At 47.5% G+C, this 17,398-nt stretch overlaps 1 protein-coding gene across 2 annotated transcripts; it reads left to right on the top strand.

Moving 5' to 3' along the window:
* Positions 1-872: 872 nt before the first annotated feature.
* VAMP8 (vesicle associated membrane protein 8) lies at positions 873-16,929 on the top strand. 2 transcript variants are annotated; one of them, XM_081017650.1, is made up of 3 exons: positions 873-997; positions 11,917-12,078; positions 15,538-16,929. In XM_081017650.1, the coding sequence occupies exons 2-3, from the start codon at positions 11,938-11,940 to the stop codon at positions 15,679-15,681; spliced, it is 285 nt and encodes a 94-aa protein (XP_080873776.1). In that variant the 5' UTR covers positions 873-997; positions 11,917-11,937; the 3' UTR covers positions 15,682-16,929. The 2 variants fall into 2 exon arrangements, with proteins under 2 accessions (XP_080873776.1, XP_080873775.1); XM_081017649.1 differs by having other exon boundaries at positions 958-1,114.
* The last annotated feature ends 469 nt before the right edge of the window (positions 16,930-17,398 follow it).

Raw genomic sequence — 17,398 nt, 5'->3', positions numbered from 1 at the left:
TGTAACAACTTTCTGTAACTATCCAATCACTGAACATCACTTTCAATCCCTTATTTGCATATGTGGACCTGAGTGAAAACTATCTACAGTATCCCCCTGCTGGCCCAGGGTGAGAACTTTAGTACATAACAGAGATGTTCACACCTTGGCCAACAGGGGCTAAAGAACTCCAGTCCGGTTTGAGAAACAACAAAACAGTCCCACTCCTGGGCCTCAGACAAGCTCTGTGCAGGTCTTTTATTGAGATATAATATTCTGCACCTCCTCCATTGCCGACTTCCAAGTGTAAAGATGTGCTAAAAGAAGCGTACCTAGGCTTTCTTGTGCCCTTGGCAGGGAGAGTGCGGACGGGGCAGGAAGGCTCCTAGCCACTCCAAGCCAGTGTGGAGAGATTTCTGCGCCCACTGGGCCTACGCCCTTGGTGGGGGCAAACCTAACCAACCCCTAGGTCTAAACAAAATAAAAAATTCCTTCCAGTAGCACCTTAAGATCAGCTAAGTATGTTATTGGTATGAGCTTTTGTGTGCATGCACACTTCCTCAGATACACGAAAGCTCATACCAATAACAAACTTAGCTGGTCTCTAAGGTGCTACTGGAAGGAATTTTTTTTATTTTGTTTCGACTACAGCAGACCAACACGGCTACCTACCTGTAACTAGGTACATGGGTGTAGCCAAGATTTTTCTTGGGGGGGGGGGCAAGCCTTTTGTTGGGGATGGCAGAACCTGAGTCTGCTATGTGTGTTTACTGATTTTATTGATTTAGGGGGGCAGGGAGAGGCAGCTGCCCCCCCTTGGCAACGCCCATGCCCATCCCTGTTAATAAACCCTATTTCTCGAAGACACTGGCCTCCGCTGGGCCTCGAGCCACGTCAAGGAAACACAAAGCCGCCGCCGCCGCGGGGGTGGGGCTCCTCCTGGGGCCGCTCTCTCGGAAGGAGGCGCGGCGGCGTCGGAGGAGGAGAGGACCCGCCCCGGGCCACCTGAGCCCAGAAGGTAGGCGGACAGGAAGGGGCGGCCGCCGGCGGGGAGCCAGAGAGAAGCAGGAAGTTTCGGGGAGCTGGCCGAGGACCGGGAAGCGGCTGCTGGGGGAACCCACTCGACGGGCTCATGGTGAGCTTTCCAGCCGCGCCGAGTTTGCTGCCTTCTCGCCGCCCCGTCCGGCGCCCGCCGCGCCTCGACGTGGCTGGGCCGGGGGCGCGGAGCGGGCGCTTGGCCGGGGGCTGCCTCTCGAGGCCGCGTCCCTGGACCAGGGCTCCCCCTCCGGCGCGGGCTCGGGGTTCCCCCGGCTCTGGCGCGCCTCCCTTCCGCCCTCGGGCTCGGCCGGCGTCGAGGCGGCGCGCAGGGGAGCTGGGCAGGAGTGGTGGCGGCGCGGGGGGGGGGTGTTTCGGAGGCCCCGGGACGAGGCTCCGGCCCCCGCGGGAAACCTCTTTTGCGGGGCTTGGCGCTCTTCCTGGGCTGGGCTGCTGGGGCGAGTTGGGCTCCTCCTCCCGGGCTTCTCCTCGAAACCTTTCCGGCCTTTGCAGACGCCCTCTAGAAACCAACAAGTGGCCCTTTTGCAAGCTCGGGCCACAGTTCCAGGCTTTCCCCGAGTCCCCGCCCGCTCTGTGTCTTCCCAACAACCCTGCGAGGCTGGTTAGGCTGGGAGAGGTGGAACTGGCCGTGGCGGAGCGGGGATCCGAACGCCGCCCGCCTTGACCCCAAGCCGACACTTGAACCGCTGCAGCCATATAGGAGCCAACTCCTGGGGGTTGTGGGGTCTTCGGCATCCCAATAAAAGATTTGAGGGTCCAGCGCCCCCCAAAGTTGACGAGCCTTGCCTTCAAATAGTGCACCGTGTCATATGATCAATTATGCCCCGCCCCATTTTTTATTCAAGTTGTCACCCCTGGCTGCAGCTTAGCACTGGGGGGGGGGGCACTGAGATCTTGCCCCCAAGGTGCCCCAAATGTCATCCAGTCCTACCCCCGCCAATGCCAGAAGCCCATCGCTGCTGGATCCGTGCTCAGAAACCTCTTAAGAGAGACCAGAGTCCGTCCCACTGCTAGGATATTTCTTCTGTTAATCTCATCACTGAAACTTTATTATGCTGCTCTTTCATCCTCTGGATTCTTCATGCACCAGTCCAGCATTCTTGAGCCATAAGCCGTCCAGCTGTCAAATCCACGCTGTACAATTACAGCATATTCAATGCACATTTAAAGCACATGACTTCCTCCCAGAGAATCCTGGGAATGGTAGTTTCCTCCTCACAGAGCTGCCATTTCCAGCACCCTTTACAAACCACAGCTCCCAGAATTATCTGGGGGAAGTCATGCGCTTTAAATAGATAGTGTGAGGGTTTATCCACACTTGCCTTTCCTCCAGGCAACGTCTGCACTTTAAAGCTCTGTGTCTGAGTACAAACACCCTTTTTTTTTTTTGCCTCAGAGCTTTCACCACAAAAACCCACTCTTTGAAGCTCGCTTGGAGCAAATGGCAATCTGTAGAAAACCTGAATTGACATTTGCTCTGACTGAGTGCTAAAGAGCAAGATTTCACTGGGGCAAAAAAAAAAAAAAAGAGAGAGAGAGAAAACATTCTGACACGGAGCATTTAAGTACGGATCTGTGCCTGGAAAGAGTGTGGCAAAAGGTCAGTGTGGATGAGCCCAGAATCTGTTTCTAGACTACATTTCCTGTCACCTCCACCCAAGTTTGATGATGGCACCAATGGGAGTTGTAGTCCAAAACATCTGCAGAGCATTTTGTTGGGAGAGGCTGCCATGTTTAATTCCAGCTTCTCATTACTCTTGACCTGCACTGGTTGCTCATTAGCTGTGTAGCGGTTTTTCTACATGGAAATAGCTTTTATGGTCTGTTATTGACTGTCATCACAACAGCTGTGTGAGGTCAGTGGGTTCCTTGTGCAAAAGAGAGTGATAGCAGAGAGTGAAGAAGAAGAAGAAGAGAAGCAAGCACAGGGTATAGCAGACCTGCCCTGGTTTAGACTTTCGGACTCCTGCTTTGCATTTCCTAGCAAACAGCTTCCAGGAATAGGTCTGAAGATAAGGCAGCTATTAATTCCAGCCCTGGCAGTGTGTGGGATGTTTTGCTCCAGTTTTCATGTCAGAGCTGCCAAAAGAATGTTCAAGGAAAAGCCCAGCTTCTTTGTTCTGTGGAATGTTGGATTTTGAAATTGCTTGCTGTCCAGGAAATCCACTTCTCACCCCTCTAGGGTCATCCTTGTACACAGTTTAGATCAGTGGATCTGAAACTTTTTCAGCCACAGCCCCCTTGGTTCCATGTACTCACCCCCAGTGCCCCTTACCCCTGTTGTTGGCATCCGTCTGTCTCTAGAGGCAAACCGTCAGAGAATGGCAGCGCCTGCTGTGGCTGCGGTGACTGGTAACCCATAACTGCCGCCTCCCATGTTGTTCCTGCTGTATTAGCAGCACCGAAGTGACTTTTCTGGGGTGCAGGCCTGGGCAATGTGTATGGAGGTCCTAGGCTGTCCAGACTACAAGACCCCTGTCTTGGCCTCACTGATGTGGTCCAAAGGAAAGCAGAGCAAGACATTTGGCACCAGCTTGACTGCAGGAGTTTCTGGAAGGAGGCATACCGGGTGCCATCCAACCGTCTTACTCCAAATTTGCCCACTACACATAACAAAAATAATAATTATTCAGAATAGAGGCTTGCACAACCCATGAACCCATAATAACATAATAAAATTCAAAACAATTAATTGCACATTTATTCAAAATTAGATTCCCTATGCCCTACCTTTAGCTGAATATATTACTGAATTTCTGTTACTGCTTGCTTGTATTTGTGGTTCTGTAAAAATTGACCTCGTTCAGACTCTAGCAGCTATAAGTAGAATGCTAGAGCACAGAGGGCCCTCCAGATTGCTTTGTTTGTTTTGGGGGGGGGGGGTGTACCATAACATGCCATTGACACAATCATTGTGCATTAGTGGTGTATTTATCCTGGACCATACACACATCGTTCCACTTCCCCAGTGTTATTGTCTTATTGCTGTTGGGAGGTATCCTCTTGCAACAAAGGTGAGACAAAAAAAAGTAAACCAGAATGTTTGTGGAATGAGGAGTTAAAGGATTTCAGTAGGAAGTTACAGGACATGCGTTGACCAGAAATGAAGCAGTGTGTCCACCCTGAAACTGTTGGTAGGCTCAAACCGTATTGAAAGTGGGACTGCTTATAACTGCCCCAATACCATCGCAAACACAAAGAATTATGAATGCAAATGGAAAAGTGCATCTGGAGCGACGCAGAGACTATAATGGCTGAAGCCAAGCCTTTGAACCTGCAGGAGAGTAAAAATTGTGGGAACGAGAAAACCTGGGTATAGTTTACAAGGTTAAGAATATGACTGTGAAAGAATTAAACCCAATAGTCCTTTGTTCCTTGGCAGCCAAATTAAAGTATTAGAGCTTGCTTATGGAGTTCTGATTACAAATCCCTAAGACAAATGGAATCAATCCTTTTGCAAATGCATTTGGGAGTATACAATTTTCTAGTAAGGAAAAGAAATCACAGTTGTGGGTTTGGACATCTGTGTGGCGAAAAGGAGCCCTGAGTCAAAGGGTTTGGTGCTTGGAGCCTCTTTGGGGCAGTGAGTGAGGAAAAACATTTCAAGGCACGTAAGCGGTATGTGCATCTAGGCACATACTTTAGGGCATGGGAAGAGAAGACCTGGCCCCCCAGACCCACAAACTGCCATTATGGCAACTTGGAGGTGAAAGACCCCCCTAGTGAGATCACCCTTCCAACCTCTGGAGCTGGAAGTGTGTCACAGAAGAGGCCTGGCATGCGCAGGGAGAAAGTTAAGTACCCCGACATCTAATCTAAGATCATGGCATCCATATTTCTCTGTGAATCTGAAGCTAAACTATGTAAAATAAAATCCCACCATACTGAGGAGAAATCACTGGAATCTTCCAGCCCTTTAGAGACCTGTAACGTACGTTCTATTTTTTCCTGCAATAACCAACTTCCATATATTTTTATACCATAAGGATATAGACATATTTTTTAAAGTCATTTCCGCTGTTGTGCTGTAAAAATCCTGCCAGCTGACAGCATCCATGTCAAAATTTCCTTTTGGCAAAATGTCTTCATGGTATATTTCCACATATTTAGTAAGGATAACAGAGGATAAATTTTAATATGTTTATTAATATTTTTTTATATCTCCTGAAAGATTTCATTTGAGAATACAGCAGCCTGTGGTCATTTCCACCAGAGACAGGAAAAGTCCCTTTATTCCCTTACTAATTTTTTGAGGAGTTATACATTGCCTGCCGGTAAAGATGTTTTTAGGTTAGCCAACACTTTCATGGAGAAGGTCAGATAGGCTAAAGCTCAGCATGAACATAGGCTTGCAAGTGAAGTCAAAAATAATAAAAATGTTTTTCCCCCATCTATGTTTGAAACAAGAGGAAGAACAAGCAAGTAGTAGGCCCTCTGAGTGTAAACAAAACAGAAGTGCTACTGGGTGGCAGATGCCGAAACTGCTCATCACCTGCTTTGCCTCTGTCTTCACTCAAAAAGAAAGCTGCGCCCAACTTGGTGGTGATATAATAAATGGTGCAGAATGGTAGCTGCAGCCCAAGACAGGAAGAGGTGGTAAAGGAACATCTAGCTACTTTAAAGTAATTCAAATCAAATCTCTAATGGGCTGCAGCCAAGGGTACTAAAGTAACTGCAGGTGTAATCTCAGAGCCTCTGTCTATAATCACTGAGAATTTGTGGAGAGCAAGTGAGCTCCCTGTGGACTGGAGATAGGCAGATGTTGTCCCCATCTTCAAAAGCGATAAAAGAAGAGGACCAGGCAACTACCGACTGGTCAGCTTGAGGCTTATAACAGGAAAGATGCCCAGCAATCAGCTTGGGTGGCAGGGAAAAAGACTGCTCTCCCTGTTCTGCTGTTAGAGCCCAGGGACAACACTCTTGGCTGCACCAGCATTGCTGGGCTCCAGAGGTTGAAGCCTCTTGCACCACACAAATGCACAGAGTATGGGAAACAAACAGGATGAGAAACAAACAAGATGAATTGGAGCTTTTAATACAGGATGGCAAATACAACCTGGTAGGCATTGCTGAAACCTGGTGGGATGAGACTCATGACTGGAATGTAGGAATTGAGGGGTATAACCTGTTCAGAAGGAATAAGCCAAACAAGAAAGGAGGAGGAGTAGCATTGTATATAATGGATGTGTACACTTCTGAAGAAATCCATGACCTGGAGCGTGAAAAGCAGATTGAGATTTATATGGGTAAAAATGGTAGGAGAGAGAAACAACAGTGACCTTACTGTGTGTGTCTGCTATAGACCACCAAGCCACACTGAAGACTTGGATGATGCCTTACTAGAGCAGATTACCAAACATTCAAAAGGGAGAGATATAGTAATCATGGGCGACTTCAACTTCCCTGATATCTGTTGGGACTCAAACTCTGCCAAGAGTGTAAGGTCTGAAAAATTCCTCCATTGCATCGCTGACAATTTCATTTCCCAGAAGGTGGAAGAACCAACAAGGGGCTCATCTATTTTGGATCTGGTCCTCACCAGGAGAGAGCAACTGATAAATGAAGTGGATGTCCTGGGAAACTTGAGAGGAAGTGATCATGTTCTCCTGGGTTTCAGGGAAAAAGAGGGAACTGAGTGTAGTCAGCAACACACTCTGGACTTTAAAAAGGCCAATTTCAAAAAAGCTGAAGGAGCTACTGGGTGTGATCCCATGGTCAGAAATACCCAAAGAGAAGGGAGTCTAAGAAGGATGGGAGTTTCTAAAAGGGGAAATATTGAAGGCCCAAATGCAGACGATACCAACAAGAAAGAAAAGTGGGAGGCATCTAAGAAGCTTACAGTTAAGAAGGGCATGTATAAGAAATGGAAGAAAGGGGAAATCACAAAGGAGGAGTATGCACGAGTAGCCAACAGTTGCAGGTTTCAGTAAGGCTTTTGACAAAGTCCCCCATGATATTCTCGTGAGGAGCTGGTAAAATGTGTGTTGAGCAAGGCAACTGTTAGGTGGATTTGTAGCTGGTTGACTGACCGAACCCAAAGAGTACTCATTAATGATTTCTCGTCATCCTGGAAAAAGTGACAAGGGGGGTGCCGCAGGGTTCTGTCCTGGGCCCGTTGATGTTCAACGTCTTTATAAATGACTTGGATAAAGGAATTGAGGGGATGCTCATCAAATTTGCAAATGACACCAAACTGGGAGGGGTAGCTAATGTCACAGAAGACAGAATCAGAATTCAAAATGACCTTAACATATTGGAGAACAAGCTAACAAAATGAATTTCAGTAGGGACAAATGTAAGGTTCTGCCCCTAGGCAGGAGGAACCAGATGCACAAATATAGGATGGGGGACACCTGGCTTACTAGCAGTACATGTGAAAAGGATCTAGGGGTTTTGGTGGATTACAAGCTTAACACGAGTCAACCATGTGATGCAGCAGCAAAAAAAGCTAACATTCTAGGCTGCATCAACAGAAGTCTAGTGTCCAGATCAAGGGAAATAATAGTACCACTGTATTCTGCCTGGGCCAGACCAAACCTGGAATACTTTGTCAAATTCTGGGCACCACAATTTAAGAAGGATTTTAAAAAATAACATTTTATTAATTTTCCAAAAATAACAACAAAAACATCATCAAGAAATTTGTTAACCAAGTCAGGCACAATTTAAGAAGGATGTTGACAAGCTGAGGAGGGCAAGCAAGAGGACCAAGGGTCTGGAAACTAAGCCTTAGGAGGACCTCTTGAAGTAGCTGGGTATGTTTAGCCTGGACAAAGGGAGACTGAGAGGAGATACGATGGCCATCTCCAAATATCTTAAGGGTTGTCACATGGAGAGGGGTAGCATGCTTGCTTTCTCCTGCTCTTGAGGGTAGGACTCAAACCAATAGCTTCAAGTTACAAGAAAGGAGATTCCAACTAAACATTTGAAAAAACTTTCAGACCGTAAGAGCTATTTGACAGTGAAACGGTCTCCCTCGGGAGGCTGTAGACTCTCCTTCCTTGGATGTTTTTAAACAGAGGCTGGATGGCTATCTGTCATGGATGCTGTAGCTGAGATTCCTGCATTGCAAGGCATTGGACTAGATGACTTTTGGGTCCCTTCCAACTCTGTGATTCTGTTACTCCCCACTAAAGCAACTCTGGGCTGGGGATGATGCCAGGCTGTTGACTGCAGAGTGGCTCTGCTGGTTCTGGGGGATGCTTGGCATATTTTGCATTCCCGGTGGAAAGAAGTATGTGTCACTTCTGCTGGGGACTTGCTCAAGACCTCTGGTGCCTTCCTGCACAGCATTCCTGGTTCTTCGCTGCAGCTTCTCCAGAAGCACTGACTTGGCAGCAGGCTCAGGTGCCAGGGGCAGGTAGGATGGAGCACTGTTTGAGTGTCTCCCTGCCAACATCCTTAGATGTGTCTGGACCGTGAGCTGGAGTTCTTTGGTCTCAAGTTTTCAGGATTGGTTTCAGAAGATACAGAATGGTTTCATGTGTTGAAGATGGCTGGTTGAAGCAGGGGTTTGCTGTCCTTAAGCTGTGGCATTTTTGCTCTTTGCTATAGAATTCACCACCAAACCTGGCTGTCCCCAAGCATTCTTGCCTACCACCAGGTGGTACAACCTGTTTTTAAAAGACTTCAGGCCAGTGAGATGTGGAAATTAAATTCCAGTGACTCTATGACATCTGAAATAAAATCTGTCCACATTTGTTTTATCTGACTTGGTACTAAATGGTTGCAGCCAATGTTAGCTGTACTCAGAGTAGGCCTATTGAAAGTAATGCACATGACTAAGCTCCACTAAGTTCTATGGGTCCACTATAACTTGGTGGGATACAGCCCTAAAGCAGGACACTGATGATTCAGTCCCACAACAAGTATATTGAAGGCAGCAATTACAGTTAGAAAAAAATGAGCCTTGAATGATGTAATATGCTTCTATTCCCTAAAATGGTTATTATTTTTTATATAAAAGTGACACAGTGGTTAATAGGAAAGGTGGCATCCTGAGTACAGCTGCGATTTCCACACTGATCATTACACAGTCTGTCGTAACTGGTAATTGGTTCTTCTATACAATAGTAATGAAATAAAATAGAATCAGTAATTACCAGTTCAGTGGAGGCTGCCCATTGCATCTCTGCATTAGTTCAGAAGACGTATGTTGTGGTGTCCAGAAATTGTGGCTACGGTGACTGCACAGGAGCCAACTCCAGGGGCTGTGGGTGCTTGGGCACCCACAATAATATAATTTTGGGGGCTGGGCACCCACAAAGTCAGTGAGCAAAACCAGAGGGAGGCAGCCAACCAGCCTCTGCGGCTCTGCCTCTGAGAAAGAAGAAGTTCAGCCCCACCCTCTGCAGCCAGCAAGTGAGCCCCCCTTTTCCAGGGAGGTGGGGCTCAGATGCAGAGGCAGAAACTCTGCCTCCATGTCTGAGCCCCTCCCCACGGAAAAGGGGGCCTTGCTGGCTGCGAGGAGGAGCCCCCCCACCAAAAGCGCAATGCAACTTTGTGCATTGTGCTTGCGTCCCAGTGTGTGATGTCGCACGTCCTCGTTATGGTGGCAAGCACCCACAATCCTGAGGGTGAGATGGCACCCCTGGGTGACTGCGATCTCCACTTCTGGAGGTTAGTTGTCTTTGCTTTCTTATCCCCAAGTTTGGTCATCTGACTCTGGTAATTTCTGAGGAAACAACTCTGTGGAACTCTTGAGTGAATCTGGTGATACCGGGATTGCAACATCTTTGTGAATAAGGATGACGAATGGTTTCTCTTCCTTGAGACAAGTATTGTTTATCTGTTTGGCCTTGTCTAACACTCCTGGCATTTTAGTGAGGTTTTTAATAATCCTGAGTTCCTCCTGTGCTTTAATTAATATGAATTGTACATAATATAACATAATTAATATATAATAAAGTACTTCTTCACATAGCGCATAGTTAAACTATGGGATTTGCTCCCACAAGGTGCAATAATGGCCAGCAACTTGAATGGCTTTCAAAGAGGATTAGGCGAGCGATGGCTCCCAGTCACAATTCCTATGTTCTCCCCACTTTCAGAGGTAATGTACCTCTGAATACTGGCCGCTGGGTTAGAGCGCTGTGGCTAGAGCGCTGTGCCAACCAGGTCCTGCTTGCAAGCTTTCCATTGGGGCATCTGGTTGACCAACTGAAAACAGGATGCTGGCTTAGATGGGCCTTTGGCCTCATCCAGCAGCCCAGCTCTTTGTAATGTTCTAATAATGTAAAAATACATTATGGTTTTAACAATCTTAATGTCACAGCACCTGTATGGTGCAAAAAGTTGCCCTCGAGGAAATGCGATGCTTGGGCTGAAGACAGCGGCGAAGCAAGCCGATCGGGCACCTGGGGTGGTGGGCATGCCCTGTGCCTGTGGGCGGCGCGAGCCGGGGCAGGACGCTCCGCGGGGCCTTCGAGGAGCCTGCCTGCCTCTTCCCACTCAGCCGTCCTACAGCTGATGGGGAGGTGGTGGGCAGGCTGTTTGGGGCAGCGCGGAGTCTGTGGGCGCCCAAGCCACCGCGTCACTCCCAGGCAGGCAGGGTGAAAGTGGCCTCTCTTGTACGACCAAAGCCTGTTCTTTCTGATCAGACTTGGTTCCTATTTTCAGAGTGTGTCTTGGTGCAAGGCCAATGGATTAATTTTCGTCTGTTGGTTCTTGTTTTGCCCTTGCACAAGTGGCATTTGCATGAGCAGCTACTGTAGTGGCAAATTGTGTGCCCTGTTAAGAATAGGAGGAGAGCCTGGCTGATGGAGCAGGCCAAAGGGAGCCCATCTAGTCCAGCATCCTGTTCTTGCATTGGCCAACCAGATGGCCCAATGTGAAGACTGCAACCAGAACCTGAGTGCTACAGTCGTACTCTCGCCACTGCAGACTCCCAGGAACTGTCATTCTGCCTTGGACAGTGGAGGAAGCACGTTGCCATCATGGCTAGTAGCTGTTGATACCCTTATCCTATATTTATTTGTCTGGACCCCTTTTAAAGCCATATAAGGTGGTGGTCATCCCTGCATACTGCGGATTCTGTGATAAGTTCTACTTCTTCTTTTTTTCTGTCCTGGATCTTCCAGTAGTCCATTTCATTAGATGATTTCTTTGGGTTCTAACAGAGTCTACTTTCTCCACACACTATGCATGATCTTATATGCCTCTGTCCTCTCCCCCTGCCCCTTACTCACTTTTTTTTTTAGTCCTAAACTAAAACTCCTAAAATGTTGGTCCCTTTCCTCCTTGGGAAGTTAAATTTGCTCCAACCCCCTGATCATCTGGTTGTCCCTTTCTTCCCCTTACCCAATTCTACAATGTCCCTTTTGAGGTGCGGCAACCAGAGCTATTTGCAGTATTCTAAGGGCAGTCAAACCATAGATATGTATAAAGGCATTATGAAATTGGCAGTTGTGGAACAGAGATATTTTCTGAACAGGGGCCTAGGCAGTCAGCAGCTCCTTCATTCACAATCCCCTGGATCTACCTTGCACAGTCTGTCAATGGAGGCAGTGATGGCTACCAACCTAGATGGTTTAAAAATAGGATTGGACAAATTCATGGAGGAGAGGGCTATCGATGGGTACTAGCCAGGAGGACTGCTCTGCATCCACAGTTGGAGGCAGCAATGCTTCTGAAGACCAGTTGCTGGAAGCCACAGGAAGGGAGAGTTGCTCTTGTGCTTGGGTCCTGCTTGTGGGTTTCTCAAGTGCATTCTTGTTTATGTTTTGTGAGGGTTGTGCAGAAGACCTTTCCCGTCCCATATTTGTTGGTGTGTGGGACGCTGGGAGCTCCATTTGGATTTCCTTCTTCCGGTTGCCAACATCCATGGCTGACCCAGGTCTTCCATCCTAAGCCCCCTTCCTTCCTTCCTTCTCTTCCCTCCAGGAGGGTGGAAGCGCCCCCGGGATGGCAAGCGACAAGGTGAAGAACCTCCAGAATGAGGTGGAGGGTGTCAAGAACATCATGACGCAGAACGTGGAGCGTATGCTGGCAAGGGGAGAGAACCTGGACCACCTGCGCAACAAGACGGAGGACCTGGAAGCGACGGTAGGTTCTGAGACTTGTGCTCTGAGCAGAGTCGAAGGGGGTGAGGTTTTCACGGGAGGCCACCAAGCTCCTTTCATTGAAGAGTGGGGGGACTTGCCTAGTGACTTGGTAGAGAAGAGCAGAGTCCCCAAGCAAGCATTGGGGAAAGTGATGGTAGTTCCTAGAATCCCAAGGGTCATCTAGATCCATCCCCTGCAATGCAGAAATCACAGTTAAAGAATCTCTGACAGATGGCCATCCAGTCTCCGTTTCAAAACCAATGAAGGAGAGTCCACCATCTTCCGAGGGAGTCTGTTCCACTGTCAAGCAGCTCTTACCGTGAGAAAGTTATTCCTATTCAGTTTTTATTGATTTTCATTATTACATATACACATAGAATGCATACACTCATTATACATTTATCCATCCACCTAAGCCTTAAGCTCTGCCGAGCTTCGGACTTCCCTCCGTCTCTTCGGTAAGTATCATATAGTTATAACATCGCGTATTCTATCTAATAAAAAAAAAGAGAGAGAAAGTTATTCCTAATGTTTAGTTAGAATCTCCTTTCTTGTAATTTGGGTCCACTGGTCTGGGTCCTTTGTTCTGCACCAGCAGAAAGCAACCTCACTCCATCTAACATGGGACAGCCCCTTAAATATTTGAAGATGGTTATCCCTGGTTATTGGGGGGTTGGACTCTTGGTCTCTTCCAACTCCACAATGTTATGATTCGATTCTCTCTCAATGTTCTCTTCTCCAGGCTAAACATACCCAACTACCTTAACTGTTCCTCATAAGGTTTGTAGACCCTTGATCATCTTGGTCACTCCCTCTGCACATGTTTCAGCTTGTCAATACAATTCTTAAACTGTGCTGTCAAGAATAGGACACAAAACTCCAAGTGAGATCTGACCAAGGCAGAGTAAAGTGGTACTCTTCCATTCCTGAGCAGACTCACGTTAGGCTTGCGGTCTACAAAGACCCCTAGATCCCTTTCACATGTACTACTGGCCAGCCTGGTGTCCCCCATCTTACATTTGTACATCTGGTTATCTCTTCTTGTGCCACATCTGTAAGTTCCCATTGGAAGGAAAGATGTTTCCCAGTTAGAAACACAGACCTAGGGAACCTGTGGCTGTCTTAAGTTTTGCTGAACTACAGCTCCCATAATCCCTGACCATTGGCCATGCTGCCTCAGGATGATGGGAGGAGGCACCTGGAGGGTACAGACCCCCTGCCCTCAGCAAACTTGCTCTGAGCTTGAGAGCTTCAGCTTGAAGGGGAAGTTGCTCATGGATAAAGCAGGGGCTTTTTCAACATTGCTGGGGCTCTGGCAATAGTGCCATCAAAACCATAAGGTGTGACTTGGTATGATCCTCTGGTTTTCCACACAAGTTCAAGGATGTTGCAAGTGGCAAGCATGTTCTAACTCTATAGGTGTATTTAGACGTGTGTTTGTAGCCCACTATACAGCCAACGGAGGCATTCTTTGCCTTCACAGTGTTTCTGCTGCAAATTAAAACTCCTCCTCCTTATCCACGGATAACAGTGCCTCAGCCCAACCACTGCTCAGAATTCAGAGCGGGCGAAATGTTTAGCTCCTTTGGCTTTCAAGTGTGATTTTCCCTGCAAGTAGCCTGCACACCTGTCCTGTTGGGACGGGGTTTTAAATCCCTCCTTACCGCAGAGAGGGACTTGCAACCAGCACATTTTCTTCCCAGCTGCTCTGAAAATAACATGCAGGTTTTCCCCATGGTGCGCAGCTGATCCCAGTTGTCCTTTTATCATTGCCAATTTGGGCTCTTCTAAACTGAGATCTCCTCTGACTCAAAAGTCCGAATCTGGCACAATTTGGTCTGTGTGACCAGCCTGTGGGTGCTGAGGCAGAGGGTGGCCGAGGCACAAGGCCCAGCTCCTCTCAGGCAGCGCACCAGAGGTCCTGTGTCTAAGGAGCATAGTGGACAGGGTGGAGCTGTTTGTAGTGTGGCTGATTAATCCCTGAGCAAGCCCAGGAAGGCCCCAACCACCCTCTGCCCTTTATTCTACCTTTGGTATTTACAACTTGCTAAGCTGTTTCCTGGAATGAGGCGGAGCAGTTGGCCGTACCACCTAAGACTAGCGTACAGGAATGTGCAAGATTTTAGCTGACTTTTGAATCTGTCACCTGGTTTTGGTGGCTGGAAAGTTGCTCAGCAGCCTTAATTGGGGGGACCTGATCGAAACAGGGTGCCACGAGCTGCCGTTGTTATTATTATTATTATTATTATTATTATTATTATTATTATTTCAATTTATTATCCAGCCCTTCAACAAATGCTCCCAGGATGGGTAATACAACAGTAGAATAAAAATATTAACTATAAAATATCTACAGAATTCCAGAGACACTTTCAACACAGAGACACACTTGCTAATTATTATTTCATTGGCATTTTTATCCCGGTTTTCAGCACACACAAAAAGTGCTCTCAAGCTCAGCTTACAAATATAAACGAGAAGATTGCCTCAGGCTTACAACCCAAAAGGAAATAGGCCGAGGGGAGGGGGAAACAAGCACTAATCCTTAGTTTTGGAGGTCTTGAGCAGCAGGAATGAAAAGAATTTGGAGCAGAGCCAAGCATTTGCCGGTCTCTTAGCAGAGCTGATGGAGAGGCCCTGCAGTTCCATCTCTCTCGCAGCAGCCTGATGGAATGGCTGCTGTCGATGGCCTGACAGAGCTGCAGAAGATGCAAACAGCAGATAGATTACTGCCATGCATTGTGTGTTGGGCTGCCTTTGATGACTGGAAACCGCAGCTGGGTGGCCAGTTTAATAACTGGGACTAGGCGTTCTGAACACATCACAATGATTATAGCTTGGCTGCCAGTCCCATTTCTGTGCCAAATTTGTATCTGCTGGGTTTGACCTATATTGGGACCCCAGTACCATGCTAGAGAAATTAGGAAAGGAACTGAAAATAAAACTGCTGGTAACTTGATGCAGTTACACAAATCTGTTGTACAACTGCATTTGGAATACTATGTTCACTTCCAGCTGCCTTTGCTCAAAAAAGGGTTTTGCGGAGTTGGAAAAGTTCCAGGAAAAGGCAAGCAACTGATCAAGGGAATGGAGCAACTCCCCTGGGGGGAAAAGGTTGCAGTGTTTGGGACTTCTAAGTTGAGCAAAAAGGTGACACAATGGAATTGTATAAATGATGCTGGCATGGAAGAAGGCTGTCCTCCGTCTCTCGTAGCGCTGTAACTGGCATCTGGATTGTGCTGCTAGCAGGTTTCCCACAGGCACCTAATTGGCCACTATGAGAAGAGGATTCTCCACTAGATGGGCCATGGCCTGATCCAGCAGGACTCATCTCACATTCTTAATTCTTGTTTGTTTTTTGTGAGGAGACCTTTCCCGTCCCACATTGGTTGGTGTGTGGCTGAGGAGTCTCTCTCCTCCTGTGTTCACAGTTCTCTCTCTCTCTCTCTCTCCATTGCAGTCGGAACACTTCAAGACAACCTCACAGAAGGTGGCACGCAAGTACTGGTGGAAGAATGCCAAGATGATCATCATCATCTGCGTCATTGTGGCCATCATCCTGATCTTGATCATTCTCTTTGCTACGGGTGTCATCCCAACCTAACTCTCTTCCTCCTGGCATTGGATCTTCTCGGCTCACTCCAACCCTGGCTCCTGTCTGCCACTGCTTCTCTTAGTCGTCAAAATTACTAACGGAACCACAAGGCCCTTGGCTGAGCACAGCCATCAGGGTCCTTGACTGCTCCTTCAGAACACACAAACACACTCCCCTCCCTAGACTGCCCTTTCCTTCTTCACCAGCTCCTCCTCTCTTTAGCCTCAGGGCAATAAGAATCTCTGCCACCAGACCTTAAGAGCTCCGTTACCACACTCCCTACGTTTCCAAATTCACCTGGGGCTCGCTGACCCCCCACTCCAGCCTGCAGATACTGGTGCCAACAACTGTTTGAGATGCAATTCCTGTTATCTGTGCCTGGCAAGTGCTAAGGTTCCCTTCATCTCTCCCTGGAGGGTTCTGATTCCCAAAGTGCCTTTAGCTGCTCCTTCCCAAACAGCCTCTTTTAGGGACCTGGTTGGGTCACTCCCATCTCAATTAGGTGACAGTGTTGACAAACGTTGCTTGGGGGAAGGGATCAGCGTTCCCTGTTGGCCAGAATGGGTTTGGGGAGCCCCAGAAGCCCTATGGGGGATGCTTCTTGTATAGAGGTTTTCTTGGTAATTAATGTTTGGGGTGGGGAAATGCCTGTATTCCCCTTTAAAAGCGGGGTGGGCATTGTAAAGGCATCCAAGTCTCCTGTGAACACTTTGGAGAGGAGACGTTTGTCCATAAGTGGCTTTTAAAAAACCCCAAAACTATGAGGCAGGTTTGTTTGTTTTTTAAAGGTGCTCTAAGTTTCTGCTTCATTCACTGTTGTGTATTTAGTTCCCTTTGACAGCCTTTGCCAGTCAAGTACCCTCCAGGTGTTTTAGGTTACAACTCCCATCACTACTGGGGCTGGTACGGGTTTGTGGTCCAAAACATCTGGAGAATGCCCGGTTGGCCCAGGCTGCCTTAGACCTTGATTCTGAGGCAGGCCTTTCTCCTGGGGTGTGCCACCCTGAATGGCAGAGCATGGGAGCCTGCTTCTCTGCCCCTGTTCCTCTGCCTGCCCTGGCCTTCCGCTCCAGGCCTTCTGCCTGACTGTGGCCTGTAGGCTTCTGCCTTTCCTGATCAAGTTCCTTGGATCTTTGCAGGGTCTCCGCTGTAGCTGATGGTTTTGTTTTTGTTGTTTCTCCCTGCATACACAGATTTGCTCACTGTAATAAATGTATTTATAAGTAATTGGCTAATACAGAAATCTGTTTAGAAGAAGCTTGCCTCTGTGACTTATTTCATAGCACTGTGGGATGGACCTTGGGTCTGACAGAAAAGGAGAGGAAGCTGTGTAGGCCTGTAAGAAAAAAAATGTGTGTGTGAAATTTTTGTGTGTGTCATGGGAAAAAGAAGGTACACCCTCTTTGAATTGTGGTTTTACAGATGTGGACGTAATAACAACCAGCTGTTCCTTAGCAGGTCTTAGGTAAATAAAACCTCTGATGAACAACAACAAATGACATTACACCACGTCATGATTTATTTGACACAAATAAATCCAAAATAGAGAAGCCATGTGTGAAAAACTAAGCACGCCTTATGATTCAGCAGCTTGTAGAACTATCTTTAGCAGCAATAACTTAAAGTTATTGTTTTCTGTATGACTTTATCAGTCTCTCACATCGTTGTGGAGGACTTTTCTCCATTTTGGAGATTTGAACACTGGTCTCCTAGGTCTTAGTCCAAC

The sequence above is a fragment of the Podarcis pityusensis genome (genome assembly GCF_964106645.2).
Source record: "Podarcis pityusensis genome assembly, chromosome: 8".
Classification (NCBI taxonomy): domain Eukaryota; kingdom Metazoa; phylum Chordata; class Lepidosauria; order Squamata; family Lacertidae; genus Podarcis; species Podarcis pityusensis.
Note: the sequence above shows the minus strand (reverse complement) of the source record. Positions and strands in the feature narration are given on the sequence as shown.

What these genes read in the sequence shown, in the direction of transcription:
- VAMP8 (XM_081017649.1), top strand. An exon ending in CGGAGGACCTGGAAGCGACG is followed by an intron (nt 12,079 to 15,537) that starts GTAGGTTCTGAG and finishes TCTCCATTGCAG; the next exon opens with TCGGAACACTTCAAGACAAC.